The 18,919-nt window shown below is 34.5% G+C and overlaps 1 protein-coding gene across 1 annotated transcript; it reads right to left on the bottom strand.

Annotated features, from left to right (window-relative positions):
- Positions 1-11,252: 11,252 nt before the first annotated feature.
- Positions 11,253-18,082, bottom strand: LOC100935068 (uncharacterized). The gene is given in 4 exon segments (NM_001308990.1): positions 11,253-11,354; positions 15,122-15,259; positions 17,809-17,856; positions 17,948-18,082. Coding segments are annotated over 4 exon segments (423 nt in total).
- Between the last annotated feature and the right edge of the window lie 837 nt (positions 18,083-18,919).

Genomic DNA, 18,919 nt, shown 5'->3' with positions numbered 1-18,919 from the left:
TTTCAGTATTATTAAAAGTGTTCATGATTACAGTTTGAAGTCTTTCAAAGTAAAATTTGAACATTTCTAAGTATATGTAATTCTGAACTAAGATTTGTGTTGGATAATGGTATATTATACTCTAAATAACATCTTCTATCCTTTGGGATTATAGTTATATCATTCTTGTATCCTGAGTATAATTGACCTTACCCCCCTCCCCCCTACTTCCAAAGGCATTAGCAAAACAAATAGTAGAAATTGGCTTGTATTTTAAGAATGAAACTTTTTAGTTTGATCTAAAAATGCAAAATATCAATGGTTATACAAAAATGACTAGATAAGCTAATATCACTTGCAACAGAAGCATGATTTGGAGGGGGGGGGAATGTTAAGGTATATAGCTGTTTTGTCAAGTCACAATCAAGGTGGCTTATCATAGTCATGATAATGTGGCATTGTAAGGGTACCAACAAGCATACTTTGAAAATGAATCCAGCATTCTAAAACATAAAGAACCATTTTTGACCTGTATTATTTGATGGTTTTTGAAAAATCTATGTCTTAACAGCATGGTAAATTTTAACACAACAGAATTGAAATGTTATTTCATTTTGCTTTCACAGTAGACAAGTATGGAAATAGATTTCATTACCTAGCATCTCCATGATCAGCTTGGAGTCAGGAAGACCTAAGTTCAAATACTGCCTTTGACACTTTCTAGCTGTGTCTCTCTGGGAAAGTCATTTATCCTTTTTGCCTTACTTTCCTCATCTATAACATGAAGAGTTTGGACTTGATCTAGAGAGCCTCTTCCAGTACTAAATTTATGTTATCTAAATCAAATTCAATTCAAAAAATTGCTTTAGGGTTGTTTTGTTTTAGATAATGATTTATACTCTATTATGGCACTACTGTCAGAATCAAAAAGTAGATAACCTTATTTGTGATTTAAATCACATCCATACAAAGCTCAAATAGGTACTTCATCCTGAGATAAAGATTTTGTATTTTATTTAGTACTTATCAGACTACCTGATTTCATGTATATTTCCCAAAGACATCTCTGGAATTGCCTTTTCAAGTGAATATGCTCCTTTCTTTGGTACTGAATTTTAAATGGTTACCTTGACTATGTTTCTCCTCTCCTTTCCTTTTCCCTCCCATGCCCCCTCTACATATCCATGCCCAAATCCATCCGTAAATGAATGTCCTTGATTTTTACATCAGTCATTTTTGGTTTTACATACCGCCTCCCAATCATGCCTTGTAATGAAGAAGTCCCAAACTAATGCCATGATCACAAAGACTATGTGTTATGTCCTGCACCCTCAGTCCCAGATGTTTCCAGTGTTAGAAATAAACTTTTGTCACTGAAAATCAGATCTCAAGGAAAATTTATTAAAGAATGATTTGGCCAAAAAGGGGTCCCACTCCTCTTCATGGAAGCCAAGACCAATCATAAGCATAAGCATAAGGCTTTATTTTAGTATTCTCATTTACATAATATTTGTTTTCTGTGTTACTCTCCTCTGCTGATTTCTCTAAATGATAATCCTTGCTAAGTCCAAGGGGTCAAAGGCACTATATCCTACATCCCTTCTACTTCAGACTTCCTTTCTTCTCTGGACCTTTGCACACTGATTGGACCAAATTCAGTCTTGGATGTGCCTTTGGCTCATTAAATCTTCATCACAGTGTCTTGGGAAAATATTATTTAACGTTTAAGCAATCACTTTTGTCTAGAGTTCTCCCAAAAGGATGGAATAGAAAGGTATTCAGTGTATTATATGCTAAATACAAAAGACTCACAAGCACACATGGACTGTCTTAAAACAAATAATAATGAAAAAAAGAGGCAACAGTAATTTGCTGAGAAGTTAGGACTAGAGCCTCATCGAAAGTTAAAGCAGTTGTGGGATTGCTGAGTGGGTATTTTACATATCACCTCATCTCTGTATTATATCTTTCATGATATATCTTCTGGTCATTTGTTCTAAGAGGCTGAAATAGTGACCAATTAGCTCTAATCAAGGAACCTAGGCCTATCGCACCTTGTGAATTCACAAGATGTTCTCTAAGCTTGAACATGTCACCTCAGGATTAATACTCATTCCTTCAAGATAAGGAAAGAAAAACAAAGGAGGCAACCCCCCAAACCAGAATCTATTTCACCTAATTAGGGCATGGGCTTAGTGGTTTGTTATTTTTTCTGGCGTGAGGGAAGGAGAGGCCCTTCCCTTCTCTCCTCATGGGAGAGCTTCTTGCCACATAGAAATTCCAAGGAATTTAGAGGAGTCAAGGATTGGTATCATTACTCTTTTAAAGGTTCTGGTCAGGAGCCAGTAGGGAATCCCCTGTCACTTCAAAGGTTGAGTCCTTTAGTGCTGAGTCATATATGATCAAAATCAGCAGTCTTCATCACACTCAAACTGCCTGACCACTGAGCTTACACATGTGTTTATCTAGGCTTAGGGAGGGCAGCTTGGTGTATGCCTTGTTTAACCCATAATTGAATTTCATTCTGTATCAGTTTATGAGTTTTCCTGGATTTCTCTGAATTTTCATATTTAATAATATCCTATTTTAATATATAATATATTGACATATTAAACCATTTAAAATGTAATTATATTTTATTCATGCTTTTTGTGTTCTGTTCAGTTATTATTCCATGAATATTCACTTTAATTTTTCCTTTTTTTGCTATTGCAAAAAGTATGCTGTGAATATTTAATATGGGAGACTTTTTTCTATAACCTGTTTTTGTATCCTTTGACTCAGAGATATCTCTGTTCCATATATACTTCAAGGAGGTCAGAAGCTCTTTTCTTATTCCCATTTGTTTTCCAGAAGAGATGGGCCAATTTGCAATACAATCAGCTGTTTGCTTACTGCTGAACCAACATTGGATATTACTATTGTTTGTCATTTTTTCTGCCAATTGAAGTGAAAACTAGTGGGTCAAGCTGAAGCATGAGGATTTGCTTTTTTTTTAATCTAGGAATTTAGAGCCATTTTGGCCCTATTAATAGTTTAATAGTCTCCTTTTCCAAAACTTAAGATCTTACTTTAAAAGAAAGGCTTTTAGGGGGAGAAATAGAAGGAGTTGTAATAGGACTTCTTCAGTAGTCACTTCTGTTTCTGTTTAAATGCTTTTTCCCCTTTAGCCCTTTAACAGTTAGTGACAAATGATACATGTCCTTTGATTCATACGAATGACTTTGTGTATTGTAATGAAGTGTCGGTATATAGACTTAGGATTTTTAGTACCATGAACCAAAGTTTTTCCAGAAGAATATAACTTCAGTGTTATAAGAAATTTAAGCAGCAGATTATTAGTTACAATTTATTATAGTCCCCATGCAAAGCACTGTGAGCAATACTCCGAATACAAAGATAAAAAATGGACTAGAACTACATACCTCCCTTTCCCATCCCAGAGAATGATCTCATAAAAGATAATATTTTTAAAAGAGGAAAAAAAATCATAACCAAATAATACATTGAAAAAAGTTAAAAAAAAAAAAAAATCCTGTACAATGCATAACACCTGTGCACCTACCACTTCCAAAAAAGAGGTGAGTTGGAGATGTTATCTCTTCATTTGTGTAACACTTGATCTTTATAATTTTGTTATGTTCACTTTTGGTTTTTGTGTGTTCTTGGTCCTTTAATTTACATTGTTGTCATTTTATGGATATTGTTTTCTTGGGTTTGCCTACTTCACACTGCATTGATTTATGTAGATATTTCTTTGCTTCGCTATTCATTACACATACACACACTCACATATATATTTTACATTACACACATTTCTTATAGCACGAGGCTATCTCCAGTCATTTGTCATCCTGATATCTGTCTGGCCACCGGATCTAGATAGTTTCAGAGGAGAAAGTGAGGCTGTTGATTTTTGTACAGCGCTCTCTCACTCAAATCCAGTATGGCATCACTTCCTTGTGTCATTGTCACCACTGAGAACAAAGGACAGATAAGCATAGTAATATTCCATTACATTCATGTACCATAATTTGTTTAGCCATTTTCCTATCAATAGACATATTTTGTTAACAATTCTTTGCCATCATAAAAAGTGATACTATAAATATTTTGGTGTATGTGTGAACTTTTTTTTAATCTATGGCTTCTTTAAGTGAAAAGGCAGTAATGAGAGTTTCTAGTTCATAGGGTCTGGACATTTTAGTCATTTTATTTACAGAATTCTAAGTTGCTTTCTGAAATAATTGTATCATTTCACAGCTCCCTCAGAAATGTGTTAGTGTGTCTATCCTACTGTGATTCCAACATTGACTATTACTGTAATTTGTCATTTTCACTAATTTGCATGATGTGAGGTGAAATCTCAGGATTATTTTGGTATGCAATTCTCTTATTAGTGATTTGAAATATTCTTTCATGTGATCATGAATATTTTGCAATTCTTTGGAGAATTGTACTTATCCTCTGACCACTTATCTATTAGGGAATAACTATTGGTCTTACATATATGCAGGCATACATTTGTGTGTGTGTGTGTGTGTGTATGTATATATACATATATAGTTTATCTTACATACCAAATATCAATTTAATACAATTTTTTCCACTTGACCACTTAATCTTCTGATCACTAATATTGTCTATACAGAAGCTTTTCTATTTCTTGTAACAAGGTTGTCTATTTTACAATTTGCAATTGCCTCTATTGCTTGGTTGATTAAGAATATATCTCCTACCTATAGCTGTGAGAAGGATATGATCTTTTAATTTTTTCCCTAAATTTTATCATGTATCCATTTAGAAATATACTGTGAAATATGGTATAAATCTATAAGTTTTGCCAGTTTTCTGAGCAGTTTGTATTAGAGAGTTTTTTCCTAGATAATTTGTTTTTCATTTTATGAAACAGAGTTATTGAGCCCATTGTTTCTATTCTTTGTTCTGCTTCGTTGATTTGGCTTTATTTTTTAACCCAAACCAGTTGGTTTATGATATAGTTTGAGATCTAGAATTGCTGTTTCCCCTTCATCCTTATTTTTTCCCATATTTCCTTTGATATTCTAGATTTTTTTGTTTTTCCAAATGACTTTTGTTATTATTTTATTAAGTTGTATAAAGTATCCCCCTTGGTAATTTTATTTAGCAATAAAAATATGTAAATTAATTTTGATAGTATTGTCTTTGGCATAGCTAATCATAAGCATTGCATAGTCCTCTAGCATAAAATGAAATGAAATCTGTAAAAATCTTGTGTTCTTTGATGGATCACTCTTGATATATTTTATGCTTTTTATAGTTAGAATGGAATTTCAATTTCTAAAATTTCTTGTGTTATGTTATTATTATATAGAAATGCTGTTGATTATTGTTTAGGATTATTTTATAACTTACAACTTGGCTGATTCTATTAATTGTCTTAATTAGGATCTTTGCTGATTTCCCAGGATTTTCCAAGTATACTTTCATATCAGCAAAAAGGGAAAAACACCACTTATTTACCCATCTTTAGGCTCTGATTTCTTTTTCTTTGTCTTATTGTTGATGCTTATATTTCCAGGACCATATTAAAGAGATAATAGGGAGAATTGGCATCTTAATTTTACTCATGTATTTATTGGAAAAGGTTCTATTGTATTCCCACTACATCTTAGGTACTTAAGTACTTAGATCTTAGGTACTTTTTATGATGGTAAAAAAAAGCCCCTTTATAAATGCTTACTCTTTGTAGAGTTTTAAGGACAGATGTGTCAATGGGTTTTTCTACTACACAATCATGCAGTTTTACATGGTTTTGTTTTTAATGTGATTAATTATGTTGATTATTTTCTTAATGTTGAACCTCCTTGTATCCCTGACCAAAAAAATACCATCTACAGTAATGAATGGAGTTCTTAAAAAAAAATCACTGTATGGAAGAATTTTTATTTAAAATTTTAAGTCATTCATTAATGATATTCGTTTAAAATTTTCCTTCTACATTTTCTTTTTCCTTGATCTAGCTATTATGACTCTATTTGTTTCATAAAAGCATTCTGATAGGGTGTTTTCTTTCTCAATTTTGAGAATAATTTATGGAGTATGGGTGCTACTTGTTCTCTAAAAGCTGATAGACTTCCTGTGAATCCATCAGGACAAAGATTTTTTCTTTGATACTTCCTTTATAGTAAGATCTACATTCTTTTTTGAGAGTGAATCATTATTATTATTATTTTCATATAGTCCTTGGTTATTTAAAATTTTTTATGTTTTTAAGGTATTTCTGTATTTCTTTTGTGTTCTTAGTTTTGTTAGGATATAATTATATACAATATGTTCTGATTATTTTTACTTTTTCTGATTTTGTGATTTCACATTGCTCATTTTCTATTTTATTAATTCTCTGCCATCTTTAATTGCTCATTTTCTATTTTATTAATTCTCTGCCCTCTTTAATCAAATTAAAGATTTGTCAATTTTATTAATCTCGAAAAAGTTGGGTTTTAGTTTTATAAATTCCATTTTTTGTTTCCAATTTATGTTTCTTTTCTAATTTTCAGTATCTCTCTTTCTGCACTTATTTTAGGTTATTAGTTGTCTTTTTATTTTTTAAAATGTATATTCAATTAACTAATCCTCTCTTTTTCTATTTTTAACAAATATTTCGAGGAATATGACTTTTTCCCCTGAGGACTACTTTCATTGCATCCCAGAAATTTTGATATATTGTTTGATCATCATAGGTTTTTTCCATGTAATTATTCATTGTTTCTATGATTTTTTTGATCTACTCATTATTTAAGATTTCATTAGTAAATAGATTCAGGTCTATATGTTGTTTGTGATCTTCCCTGAATCAGTGATTATTTTAATTGTGTTGTTTTTTGCAAAAGATGTATTAACTATTTCTATCTTTTTCATTTGTTTACAATATTTCTCTTCTTGTACATGGACAGTACATGGACAGTTTTTGTAAAAATTCCATGTAGTGCTGAAAAATAAGCATATTCTTTTACAGTCCCATTTATGAGGTGTCATAGATCTTTTAATTCTAGTTTCTCCAGCAATTGGTTCAATTTCATGTTTTTCCTTTTGTTTTTTCTTTTAGACTTATATAAAACTAAGAAAGAGATTTTGAAGTCTCTGTTAACTGTTTTTGTAGCTTAGATAGTGTTTCCTTTATGCATTTGGATGAAAAGGCATTTGTGGCATATAAGTTTATTAGTCATACTGATTTATTATGTGGTATTCCTTTTAAGATGATGCAGTTTCCTTGTTTTTTACTTTTTTGAATTTTTTTTTTTTTTGCTTTGTCAGATAGAATGATTGTAATTCCTACTTTTTTGGTACATTTTTTTCCAGCCCTTCACTTTTTTATTGTATTTATTTTTATTTATTTTTTGTATTTGTTTTTAAAATGTGTTTCTTGTAAGGAATTGATTATAGGGTTTTGCTTTCTTATGCATTCTGTAACTTTTTCATTTTGTTGGATTGTTTAATTCGTTTATGAGAATTAGGTTTATACTTTTCTCTGTCTCTAATATTGGGATTTTTTTTTCACGTTACGATTTTTCTGCCTCTTCTGCTACATAGAGTATTATATTCCTTCAGTTACTTTGGCTTAATCTTTTTTTAAAGATGTTTCTATTCCCACTGCCTTTCTTCCCAACCTCTCTCAAATTTGTTGCCCCTTTCCCTTTGGAGTTTCTGTTATTAGTTCCTTTTTCTTTTCTGCTTTTATCTGCTTATTCTTATTCTCAGTTCTATTCCCCCCTCCCTTTTTTTTCTTCTGTCAGTAAATTCCCTCTTTTCAATTATTTCTGTTCAGTAGTTTTTAAATTTCGCTTAAATTTTCTCTTACTCCAATATTCATCTTTTTTCAGTCAATTCTAGACGCTCTTCTCTGATTCAGGTCCGTTGTAATTATCCAGTCTTTCTCTATTAACTATATTCCTCATGGAATCAAAATTTCCAGGGTCTCTAATCTGGACTCTCCTCTCTAGGGAGTTTCCATTACTGCCTTGTAGATCTTTCCCCATGAATTTCCCTTTTCCTTGTGCCTCCCCAAATGATGCTCATTAGTATTTTTTAGTAAGACCTCTTCCCCACCCTAATCTCTGATGATATAGTCCACCACTGATCTATATCTTCTCCATGATTAGCTTTTTTCCCCCATTTTCTGCAAAATCACCTCCCTAGGCTTGTGCTCTCTCATTCTCTCAGGTGCCAGTTGCCCCCAACAGTTCTAATTCTTCACTTCATGAGGTAGAAAGAGGTTTTTTCAAGCACCAAGTTCCCTAGACCATCCAGTATAAGTCCCCTATTTTTCTTCAGACACCCTATCTCTTTACCTATAGAAACATTCATATTGGAACCTCCTTTCACCAAAGACTTGCTTTCCTCCTTTCCCCTTTCCCTTTTCAATTCTCTCCCCACCCACCCATTCTCTTGCAAGTTCTTGAGACTATGAGTTCCTTCAGTATTAGATCTTGATTTGACCTGGGTATCCCACATATTTTCCTTATTCCCTCTATATATCTTGCCCTTTTCATATACCCTCCCATTTTGTAATGTAATTCCCCCTTCACCCCCCAACCCCCCAAAACACTGATTCACCTATAGGCAGGTGTTGGTAGATTCTCTTTATAATGCCAGATCTTCCTTTTCACTGTTATCTGCCCCACCTCTAACCTCTTTATATTTAGAAAGAAAAATTTGGTCTTAACTAGTCCCTCTGCTTTTGCTCTTGCTGTCCTTGGCTGTTGGATTTATTCTCTACATTTTCCTTCCTGCTCTTCTCCTCCCTGCATTCCTGTTATCTGGAGTATAGAAGAAGTAAATAATATCCTCAGGTCTGGTTTTCTTTTCAAGAATGCTTCAAATGCCTCTTCATTATTGAACATTCATCTTTTTTTCATTTATTGCTAAGCTTAGATTTACAGTATAGATCAGCATGGGCTGTTTTCTGAGCTCAATTAACCTTTATAACACATTATACCATTTTATCCTGTGTTTTCTGGCAGAATAGTTTTATGTCTTCAACAAATAAGCCTTATATGCTTTTAATTCAAGACCATGGATAAAAATACTCTGCCAAATATATTTTGCCTCAAATATGGGGCACAAATGTGAAATGACATAACGGAGATGAAAGTACTTTACAGATTTGTCTGTGATTATGTAGGAGAAACTGCTTTGTCAAATTCAGCTGTGAATTCTGGGTGACCACCATGTTAAACTTATGGATACATTTCTGAACCCAGTCAGGCAATAAAATGATATTTTTAGATTATCAGATACTCTAAAAACAAAGAAAAAGCCAAATAAATCTGATTGTCACCTTTTGTTTTTGTAGCAGAGTCTTTTATCTTTTAAACAACCCCTCTACCTTTCCCAAGTTTTATGGACTTCATGCAAGTTCCTTGCATGAAAAACTCTTTAGGAAAACTAAACTGTATATAGTAAGTCTTACTATCCATTGCTCAAATAAAATTTTACTGTGCCACATTTATACCATGATTTTAAGAGAATATGTTTAGTTGAGCACTGTTCCTGCAAAGGACAACTGAACTGATCTATGCAAGTATATTTCTAGTTTATAAATAGGACTTCGCAGATTTGACTCTGCCTTACTTCTGGCCATCAAACAGCAAAAGTTCCCTAAGTAACGGAAGAGGTACAACTTACTGCTACTTGCAGTGTTCTGATTTGTAGGAAGCATATCCCCTTATGGTTGAACACAGCGCCCAGGTATGGGGTGATAAGGACCTGCCCCAAGATGGGAGCAGTGTCAGAGAAGAGGAGGGCTCTTCTTGAACTCCACAGACTTTGGCAACAACTTGGATATGGGGAGTGAGTGAGAGGGAGGAATTTAAGATGACTTGGCCGGAGACTTTGAGATTGCTATTGTCCTTTATACTAGTAGGGAAGGTAAGAGGTGTGGGTAGGGCTTAGGGGAAAAGATAGTATAGCAGTATAGATGGGAGAAGAAGGCCTGCAAATTTGAGACCATGGTCTGAATACAGTAAAGAAAAGAAGAGGAATGATCAGATAGCCAAGAGTAGAACTAGGAGGGACAATCGAGATGGAAAGTGTTCACAGCATCAGAGGCTTCAGAAAGACCAAGGAGACTGAGGACTGGGAAAGGTTTGGCTTTTGAGAGATTGCTGGTAACTTTGGAGAGAACAAGTTTGGTGTAATGTGAAGCCAGAAGAGCTGAGGATTGAGAAAACACCTAGAAGAGAGAGTGAAGGTACCTATTGTAGATAGTTTTTTCCAGGACTTTAGCTGCAAAGCGTGGAAGAGATAATGATAAAAGATGGAAGGATCAAGTGAGGGTTTTTTTTTCCCCAGAATAGGGGAGACAGTCATATTTTTTAAAACATCATAGAAGTAGCCAATAGAGCAGAGATAGAAAATCTCTCATAAGGATGATCTAGAGAGGGCAGTATATTGGAGTAGAAAGAATGGAGTAATGGAGCCTTGATAATGAGCACAACTACTTTACCAAATGAAACTGGTAAAGGAGGAGAATGTTGCAGTAGTATATGACTAAAAAAATTCAGAATAGCCTTTGTGGAAAGTAGGTGAGTAAGCTAATAAAAGGGGAGTATAGTAGCATTGCCTAGCAGCAGGGAGGGCTTAGTTGAAAATAACGCAGATTTGTGGATCCATTTGGAATGGTTTTTAGATTTTTTCTCCACTTTTCATTTAGCAGTATATGTGTAGGTGCAAAAGTGATGAAAGATGGGAGTGATCCAAGGCTTATATATAAGAGGGATAGAAATGATATAGAAGGCTGGGGATTGAAGAGGAGAGGCTAGTGTGGAGTTGAATTGGTTCACTAAGGAGTCAGGATGGGGAAAAGAGAAGAGATTGGCTAGTGCAAGGGAAGTGGCCTGCAGGAGTTTGAGGAGTTGTAGTGGTTATGATATAGATGAGTAGGCTTAAAAGTATAAAACTAATAATATCATTATTTAGTCATTTTCAGTCATACCCAAATACACAAAATAATCAAGCTTCTTGTTATCCATCATCAGATTTATTAAATAACTATTAACCTATACAGACATTACATTTAACAAGTTATAATTTAATAAATAATCTTTGAGATGATAACTTAAAGTAGTTTTAAAGCCCCTAGGGCTTACTGTTAGGATCATAAAGATCTATTATGTTCAGTATCTGAAGACTAAGACCAATAGTTATAAATCATAGTAAACCACACATTCAGCAATAAATTATAAAATTTAAATATTTAAATAAATAATTCCACCCAGACAATTAGTTAGTAATCATCGAGTTAATTGGATGAGTCTTTGGCAGAAAGTAATGAATTCTTGAAAAAATCCTGCGATCTTAATCTTGGCAGCATAGTGACACTGTATTTCAGATCCCTACAATAAAAACAAAAGACAAGGAAATGCCATGTTATTCCTCACAAATGACTTTTAAATGGACTCCTTGTTAAGAAGAGCAGACCCTAGCCAATCTAGAACTATCCTTTTCAAACACAGAGGATTCTTTAGGACATTAAGTTTCTTTAATTTTTGTAGTGTGGACATGACCTCCTTACAACACACTATAGTTTTGAGAATTTAAAACTACCCCCAAAATTCATCACCCTGTATTTGACCTGTTGACGAGTCTATCCAAACTACAGTGGATAACAGATGCACAGACAGACCCACACCAGGCCAATCGACATGATAGAGATTGTTCACTAATAGCAAACATTTTGAATATTAGAATAATGTATTGCTATTTATTGATACTATTAGTATTTGGTAATGGCACAAATCTAAGATTTTGCTTTGGTTTATTGTCTTGGAAGTATAATGTCATCTTTTCTCCCTCTTCCTGAATTACATTAAATATAAAAATAGTCTTTTAACACACACACAAACACACACACACCCTAGTTGTAGCTATTCACATCTTGCTGAATCATTTAGGTGAACCATGTTCATTCTTACTCTACCAGTTTCCCTGAAGTTATAGTGGTAGACCTCTGAGCAAAAGCCTAACCTTCTGATTTAGGCTGGATTTAGAGACAAGAACAGAGCTAAATGCTTCTTGATCAGTAGTTCTTCACCCACTGGACTGATACAAGTTTCTGATTCTTAGAATTCTTGACCACTGGAAGACCTGCAGTCCAGTGATCTTGTATTGTCTGCTTTGCTAAAAAGAAAGACTTTATTCAAAGAATAGAACTGGCTGCCAGGATGAGAAGAAAACTGCCTTGATCTACATTTGAGTATATAGGGTTTTTACCCCTGTAATTAAAGCCAGTTATTAAACTAGTGGCTCTACCTTACATAAAAGGAATCAAAAGTAACATAATAAAGGATCCCCTTGATTATGCAGTGGATAGAGCATTGGCTCTGGAGTCAAGGATACCTGAGTTCAAATACCATCTCAGACACTTAATAGTTATGTGATCCTGGACAAGACATTTAACTTCTGTCTTCCTCATTACTCTAATATGTGAAATGGAATTAATACTACAACCTGCCCTCCAGAGTTGTCTGAAGATAAAATGAGAAAAAAAATGCAGTGTCCCAAATGTCTTGGGACAATTAGCTTTTTAAAGAGACACAAACCTTTTTATTTTTTTATTCAAACTCTCAAGCACCTATAAATATTATCTATTATTATTGTTAGGTTGATGATGATATACTATCACCAATCTTAACTTTATTTTTTGTACAGTCATTTTCAATTGTGTCCAACTCTTCGTGATCCCATTCGGAGTTTTTTTAAAGAAAGATACTAGAATGGTTTGCCATTTCTTTATTCAACTCATTTTATGGATGAGGAAATTGAGGCAAACAGACTTAAGTGACTTGCCCAGGTCACATATCTGGTAAGTGACTGAGGTTTGATTTGCATTCAAGGACATGTCTTCCTACTTCTGGGTCCAGAGCTCTATTCACTGTGCCACCTAGCTGTAGCTGAATTAAAGAAAAAACTGGTGGGTGCTGGTGGGAGTTTTTTGTTTGTTTGTTTTGATGTCAATCAAAATTTTTGAAAGAGAATTTAGTGTCTCTTTTAGATTGGTTTTGAGTAAAAAGAAAAAGATTCTGTATTTAAGGTTCTCAAGTTTTTTTTTGTTTTTTTTTTTTTTTTGCTCCCATGCATCTCCCAGTATTCTTTGTTGTGAGTAATCTCTCCTTCCCCCTCCCCGTTTGTATGTCTGTCTCGCTCTCACATGTGTGCATGTTTCCCTTCAGTAAGAACAGCTATTTTTGTTGAGTCTTAAGACAGTCTGATGTGTCAAGCTTGGTGTATATGTGAGATTGGCAAGTTTTATAAATATTATACTTAACTACATGTGCTGAATAAGTAAAGTGGATATTCCATAAAACTTTGAACAATTTTTCTTCTATTTGCAATAATGGAACATCTCATTCAGAGGCACATCTAGCAAAAATTAGTGGCATATCTTTGAGAACCAAGGTAGTCATAATGATTTTTGATCACTTAAATTAAGAGGAAAGTAACCATAGTTGTGAACAATTTGGGTTTTACATTTTGGGACATCTGGACTTAGTTTCTATTTTAATGAAATTGTATATACTGATATTTTTTTTTTTTTTTTGAGAGAGGCACAATGAACGTGCTGGGAATTGATCACTTGGCAAAATAAGGGAAGGGGACTTAAAAGATTAAGCTCTTTGAGACTTTTAGGTTATAGTCTACAAGTCATAGCATCTCAGAGTTGGAGGGAACCTCAGAGGACATCAAGTCCAACTCATAGTTCAATAAGAATATCGGGACCTATTTGCAAAAGTGGTTGTCTAGTCTCTGCTTGAAAGACAAGAAACTACTTCCTTCCAAGGCAGCTATTCTGCTTTTTGAAAATTCTGACTGTTAGGAGGTTTTTTTAAATTGACATTGTTGTTTTTAGGGTTTTTTTGGTTTTTGTTTTTTTAAGCAGTCAAAGAGAGCCTGTGCAAACCCTCTTTCATGTAAGAGTTCTTCATGTACTTTTCTTTTCTTCAACTGGCTAAACATCCCTATATCCTTTAACTCAGAGGTCCTCAAACTTTTTAAATAGGGGGCCAATCCACTGTCCCTCAGACTATTGGAGGGCCAGATTATAGTAAAAATAAAAACTTTGTTTTGTGGGCCTTTAAATAAAGAAACTTCATAGCCCTGGGTGAGGGGGATAATCGTCCTCAACTATCTGCCCTGCAGCTGCCGCATCTGACCCGTGAGCCGTAGTTTGAGGACCCCTGCTAATTGATCCTCCTATGTCATATCCTTGAGTCCTCTACTATCTTATTCTAGATGCTCTCCAGTTTACCTAATCTCCAACCTAAAATGCATGCTGAACTGCCTTTTTTTAGGTAACCTCTGTGCCTTTTTGCAGAGTGGGAAAGAAAATCCATAACTGCCTGATAGTTTGAAGTGGAAAAGGTTTAAACTATTGAGTAAAATTAAATTTGTCTATTTTCCCTAAATTCTCATTTTTGAACTGGTAGTTACTCTGACTTGGGGCAAGTATATGGTACAGTGAATAGGGTGCTGGGCCTAAAGTTAGGAAAACTCATCTTCTTGAGTTCAAATCCATTCTCATATACTTAACTAGCTCTGTGACTCTGGGCAAATCACTTGTCTCTTTTTCCTTATCTGTAAAATAAGCTGGAGAAAGAAATGGCAAACCTCCCCAATATTTTTGCCAAAAAATCCCAAATATGGTCTCAAAGAGTCAGACACAATTGAAACGACTGAACAATAAACAAAAATTATCCTTGACTTTCCTTATAACAGAAATTGAAAATGGACTGTATTCTTAATTCTTAGGGTGGTGTTACTATCAGCGTAAAAGTTGGTCAGTTTCAACATATTATTTCCCCAGTATAACATGTAGGAAGGAATCCTACATTTTTATACTTTACTGCATATCCATCAACCAAAATCTGAATGCCTCAAATATGTCTTTTTCAAGATTTCTCATTTAAAAAAGTAACTTGGTTAATTTTAAACATGAAGATGATAGTCAAATGCATAGGTGGTATGTCCCTAAACACCAAAAGTGTGAATACCTCTTAATCCTATATCCCAGCTGTACCTAGACTATTGTTTAATCTTGTTGTCCTTTAGGATATAGTATCTTTTATATTGTTGCCAAGAAACAAAAAAATTATAATATCCTTACCATTAGGTTATTAACAGTCAAATTAATGTTACTGATATGATCCTGAATATCTGGAGCTTCTCTTGATTCATATTTCAATGCTTCAGCCACAGGGTTCAGTTCTTTAGTGAAACACTGCAGGTCTGCGATGCTACTGGCCTGTAGTCAAAAGAGTAAGTCATTTTTCACATAATCTTTTTCTTTTTTTTAAACTTGTATGTCATAGGTTGAGATTATATAAATCCAGGGATAGAAAAGCTGAGGTCTAGGGAATTATCTTTATCTACTCTGTAGAGGAACAGGTTAGGGTAGGTTTTCTCCCATCCAAGTGCTGACTATTGATTATATATTTAGTATAGGAATTAGCTTAAGTTTTGTTTGTGCTTTTATATATAATTGTGGTCATGTGTTAAATATTTGTTTTTATTTTCTCCAGCTACATCCTCAAAATGCTCCTTATGTGAAAGATTCTGAAAAAACTTACTTTCTTTAATATATTTCAACTTGCTATTAACACTAATAACTTTATATTTACATAGTGTGGGGTAGTTTACAAAGCACCTTCACACATTAGATGCTTTTAGGTGGCACAATGGATAGATAGAATGTTCAATTTGGAGTCAGAAAAACATGAATTAAAATTCAGTCTCAAACATGTATTGTGTGGCTATAAACAAGTTACCCTATGTCTGCCTCAGTTTCCTGGTAAAACCAGGATAACACTAGCCTTTGCCTCTCGGTTGTTGCTAGGTTAAAAATTAAAATGTTTTGCAAACCTTAAAGCATTATGTAAACACAAACTTTTAAATGAGATTAATTTAGAGAGCTTTAGTGACTGATTAGATAGAGGTACTAGATATAATTAGCATGAAAAAGGAGACTAGAAAGTAGTATTACTAATTCTAGTAATGTAGATACTACTGTAGATTGACCTTCTCAGGGTCTCACTGCTAATTGGGATAAGAGGTAGAATTTGAATCCAGGTCCTCCTGATAATCCAGTGCTCTGTTTTAGATAGTAAAAATGACTTCACTTTTAACTGAAATGGTTCGAAGCCTTTCTAAAATCTTCTCAGATGAGCTTTCTAAGCCTATAATTGATTACACTTGATCTTTTTAGACTTAGGCCATGTTACACCAATTTATACAGCCTATCTTCAAGTCAAACGGGACCATTAACAGTTCCCTGAACTTGACTTTTTCCCCTTTTCCTATATCTGTGCCTTAACAGAGATGATCTTCATGCCTAGAACACATTTCCTTCCTCATCTCTGACTTTGCTATTTAGCTTTATTCAAAGTCAGACTCAAAAACCATCTGAGGTAGCTAGGTGACCTAGTGACTTGAGGACATGCCTTGGAGACTGGAGGACTTTGCCATGTTCAAACCCTATCTCTGATTCTTTCCAGTTATATGACTCTGGTTAGGTCCCTTAATCTCTCCTAAGCCTCCTTATCATCCACAGAGAAGAACAACACTCTCCTTACAATTAGTGAGAATCAAATGAAATTTGTGTGTGTGTGTGTGTGTGTGTAAAATTTTGTGTTGTGCTGCAAAGGACAAGACAGTGTTCCTGGACTTGGGATCATCCTGGGGTAAGCCCTGTTTCCAGGTTTAAAAAATGCCTTCCAGTTGTAAGATGAGACTGGACTACTGCCAACCAAGTAAAGCAGAGCCCAACATAATAAAACTTTCAGACTTAGAAATCATGTGGCATCTTAAAGAATAACTCCTTAACAAATCTGCTTCCCACTATTTGCTTACAAAATACCACCTCCTTCTTTAATGAAAGATTTTGGTTTGGTTTGTGACTGTATCTCACCTCTACCACAGGCAGGTGTGTGGCATTGGCGGAGTCATTTAAACACTCCTTACTTTGGGAAGCTAGAAGAGGGGCCTCCCCAAATCAACAGAGAGCACATCTTCACCTGGAAGGTTTTTATCTTAAAGAGATCACAGACCCAGCTGCTATCCTATTCCCAAGAACATTTGCTGTTCCCATACAGAATGAGAATCTAGCTGGGTTTTTTAAGTTCATTGTGAAGTTTGCCATCTGTATATAATGATCATCTATGCATATGCACAAAAATCTGTCATTTCATTGGTGTGGGTAACACCGGACTGAAGAAAACCCCTCTGCTAAGGCAGATCAACAGTTTTCTCTAACTTATGGTTAGACCAGAATTACACAAGCTGTTGTATCAAAGGCTGATTTGACTCTATGTTCCTGACTCCTGGGGGGGTGGGGTGACTATACCTAGCTAACTCTTGAGTAATATTGATGACAACTGATTCATATCCAACACACACTTAATATGTGATCTCATTTGACTCATGGGTCAAAAAATGTGTATAATCAATGTTGATTTCCAATTTTGAAAACACATTTTTAAGCATTAGATAATCTCTATATAGTTACCTATTAGAAAACAAAACACTACTTCAAAAGAAAAGTAGATGTTCAACATTCTCATTTTCTTTTTATGTGGGGAGGGGGAAGGTATATCTATCTACCCACCTACATATAACCCTAATCTGATTATTTGGTCCTTAGAAAATACAGAATAATTAAAAAAAAAAAAAATTTCCCTAGAGCTAACTTAATTGGATACTAAAGTCATCAGATAGTAGCTTTTAAAAAAAACTCTGCTTCCTAATGATCTTAAATTTGAAACTTTCCAAAATTTAGTAGAAAAAAATGCTACTTACATTACTTGGGATGTAGAGTTCATATCTCTTCATCCTTTCTGATACATCCTAAGAAAGTAAAAAATGTCATTAATATGAATCCCATGAGAATGAAATCAGTACAATATTTTTAGGTTTTAAAAAATAGCAAGATACTTACATTGAGTTTCTTTTGGACTTCTATTAAGTCAGGTATTAAGTACTGCAGCAAAGTGGTGGGAGGAGGCAATGTTGGTGCCCCACTGGCAAAGAGAACAGTTAGTGCAAGACAGGACAAGAGTAGGACCTTGTTCATCGTGCCTGGAGCTCAGTAACTTCTGGTTACTCTGCGTAGTGATTAGATAGTTGAATGGAAGCTCCAGACACTGGGGGACAATTTATATTGTTAATTCTGGAAAAAGTATCCTGGGGGTGTTAGAGAATTTTACATATTACACATTTTCAAAGGCTTTTACCTGTGGGGCAAGAATCATTACCTTTCATTTTCCTCCTCTGATGACTCTTTGGAATTTCTTTCAACCCTCGTAAGCACTGACTGAATGGATGCCGGTGAAATCCCTCTTGCTTACTCTAGCCCACACTAAGTGGGCTACTAAACTGCATTTGAAGGTTTCTGCATGAACCAATTTTTCCTCCCCTTTCATTAAAGGGGTTACAGAGGTTGCTCATGAAAATTTTCTCTTTGTCATAAAACCATGTCGAGCGGCACCTTTCAGTGGACATGTGCAGGGGGAGAAATATAAACAGATAAACAAAATAGAATGTTAGATTTGTTGATTAAACAGGAAGACTATTGGTTTCCTGTGTTAGGTGGTTTTGCCTTTTTTCTCCACAAAGACTGAGCTAATGCCTACAAGGGAACTCATGAGATTTCAATCTATAAACTAAGCTAAGCATTGTATCTAAGTTAACTTCAGTTAGAAGATCATGCTTTTAAAGTTCTTGAATTCCACTCATTGTAAATACATAGAACTTCCATTTAACGAAGAAAGCTCACAGCTGAAAGGTGCCTCAGAGAGGGTCTGGTCCAGCTCCCAGGTAGACATAGGTTATCTGATGTATGCCAGCTGTGTGTCATGTTCTAGGTGCAGTGTCAAATGCAAATAAAAACTATTAATCCACACATGGGCCG

The sequence above is a fragment of the Sarcophilus harrisii genome, chromosome 6 (genome assembly GCF_902635505.1).
Source record: "Sarcophilus harrisii chromosome 6, mSarHar1.11, whole genome shotgun sequence".
NCBI lineage: Eukaryota > Metazoa > Chordata > Mammalia > Dasyuromorphia > Dasyuridae > Sarcophilus > Sarcophilus harrisii.
The sequence above is the reverse complement of the archived record's forward strand: the minus strand, read 5'-3'. Positions and strand labels throughout refer to the sequence as shown.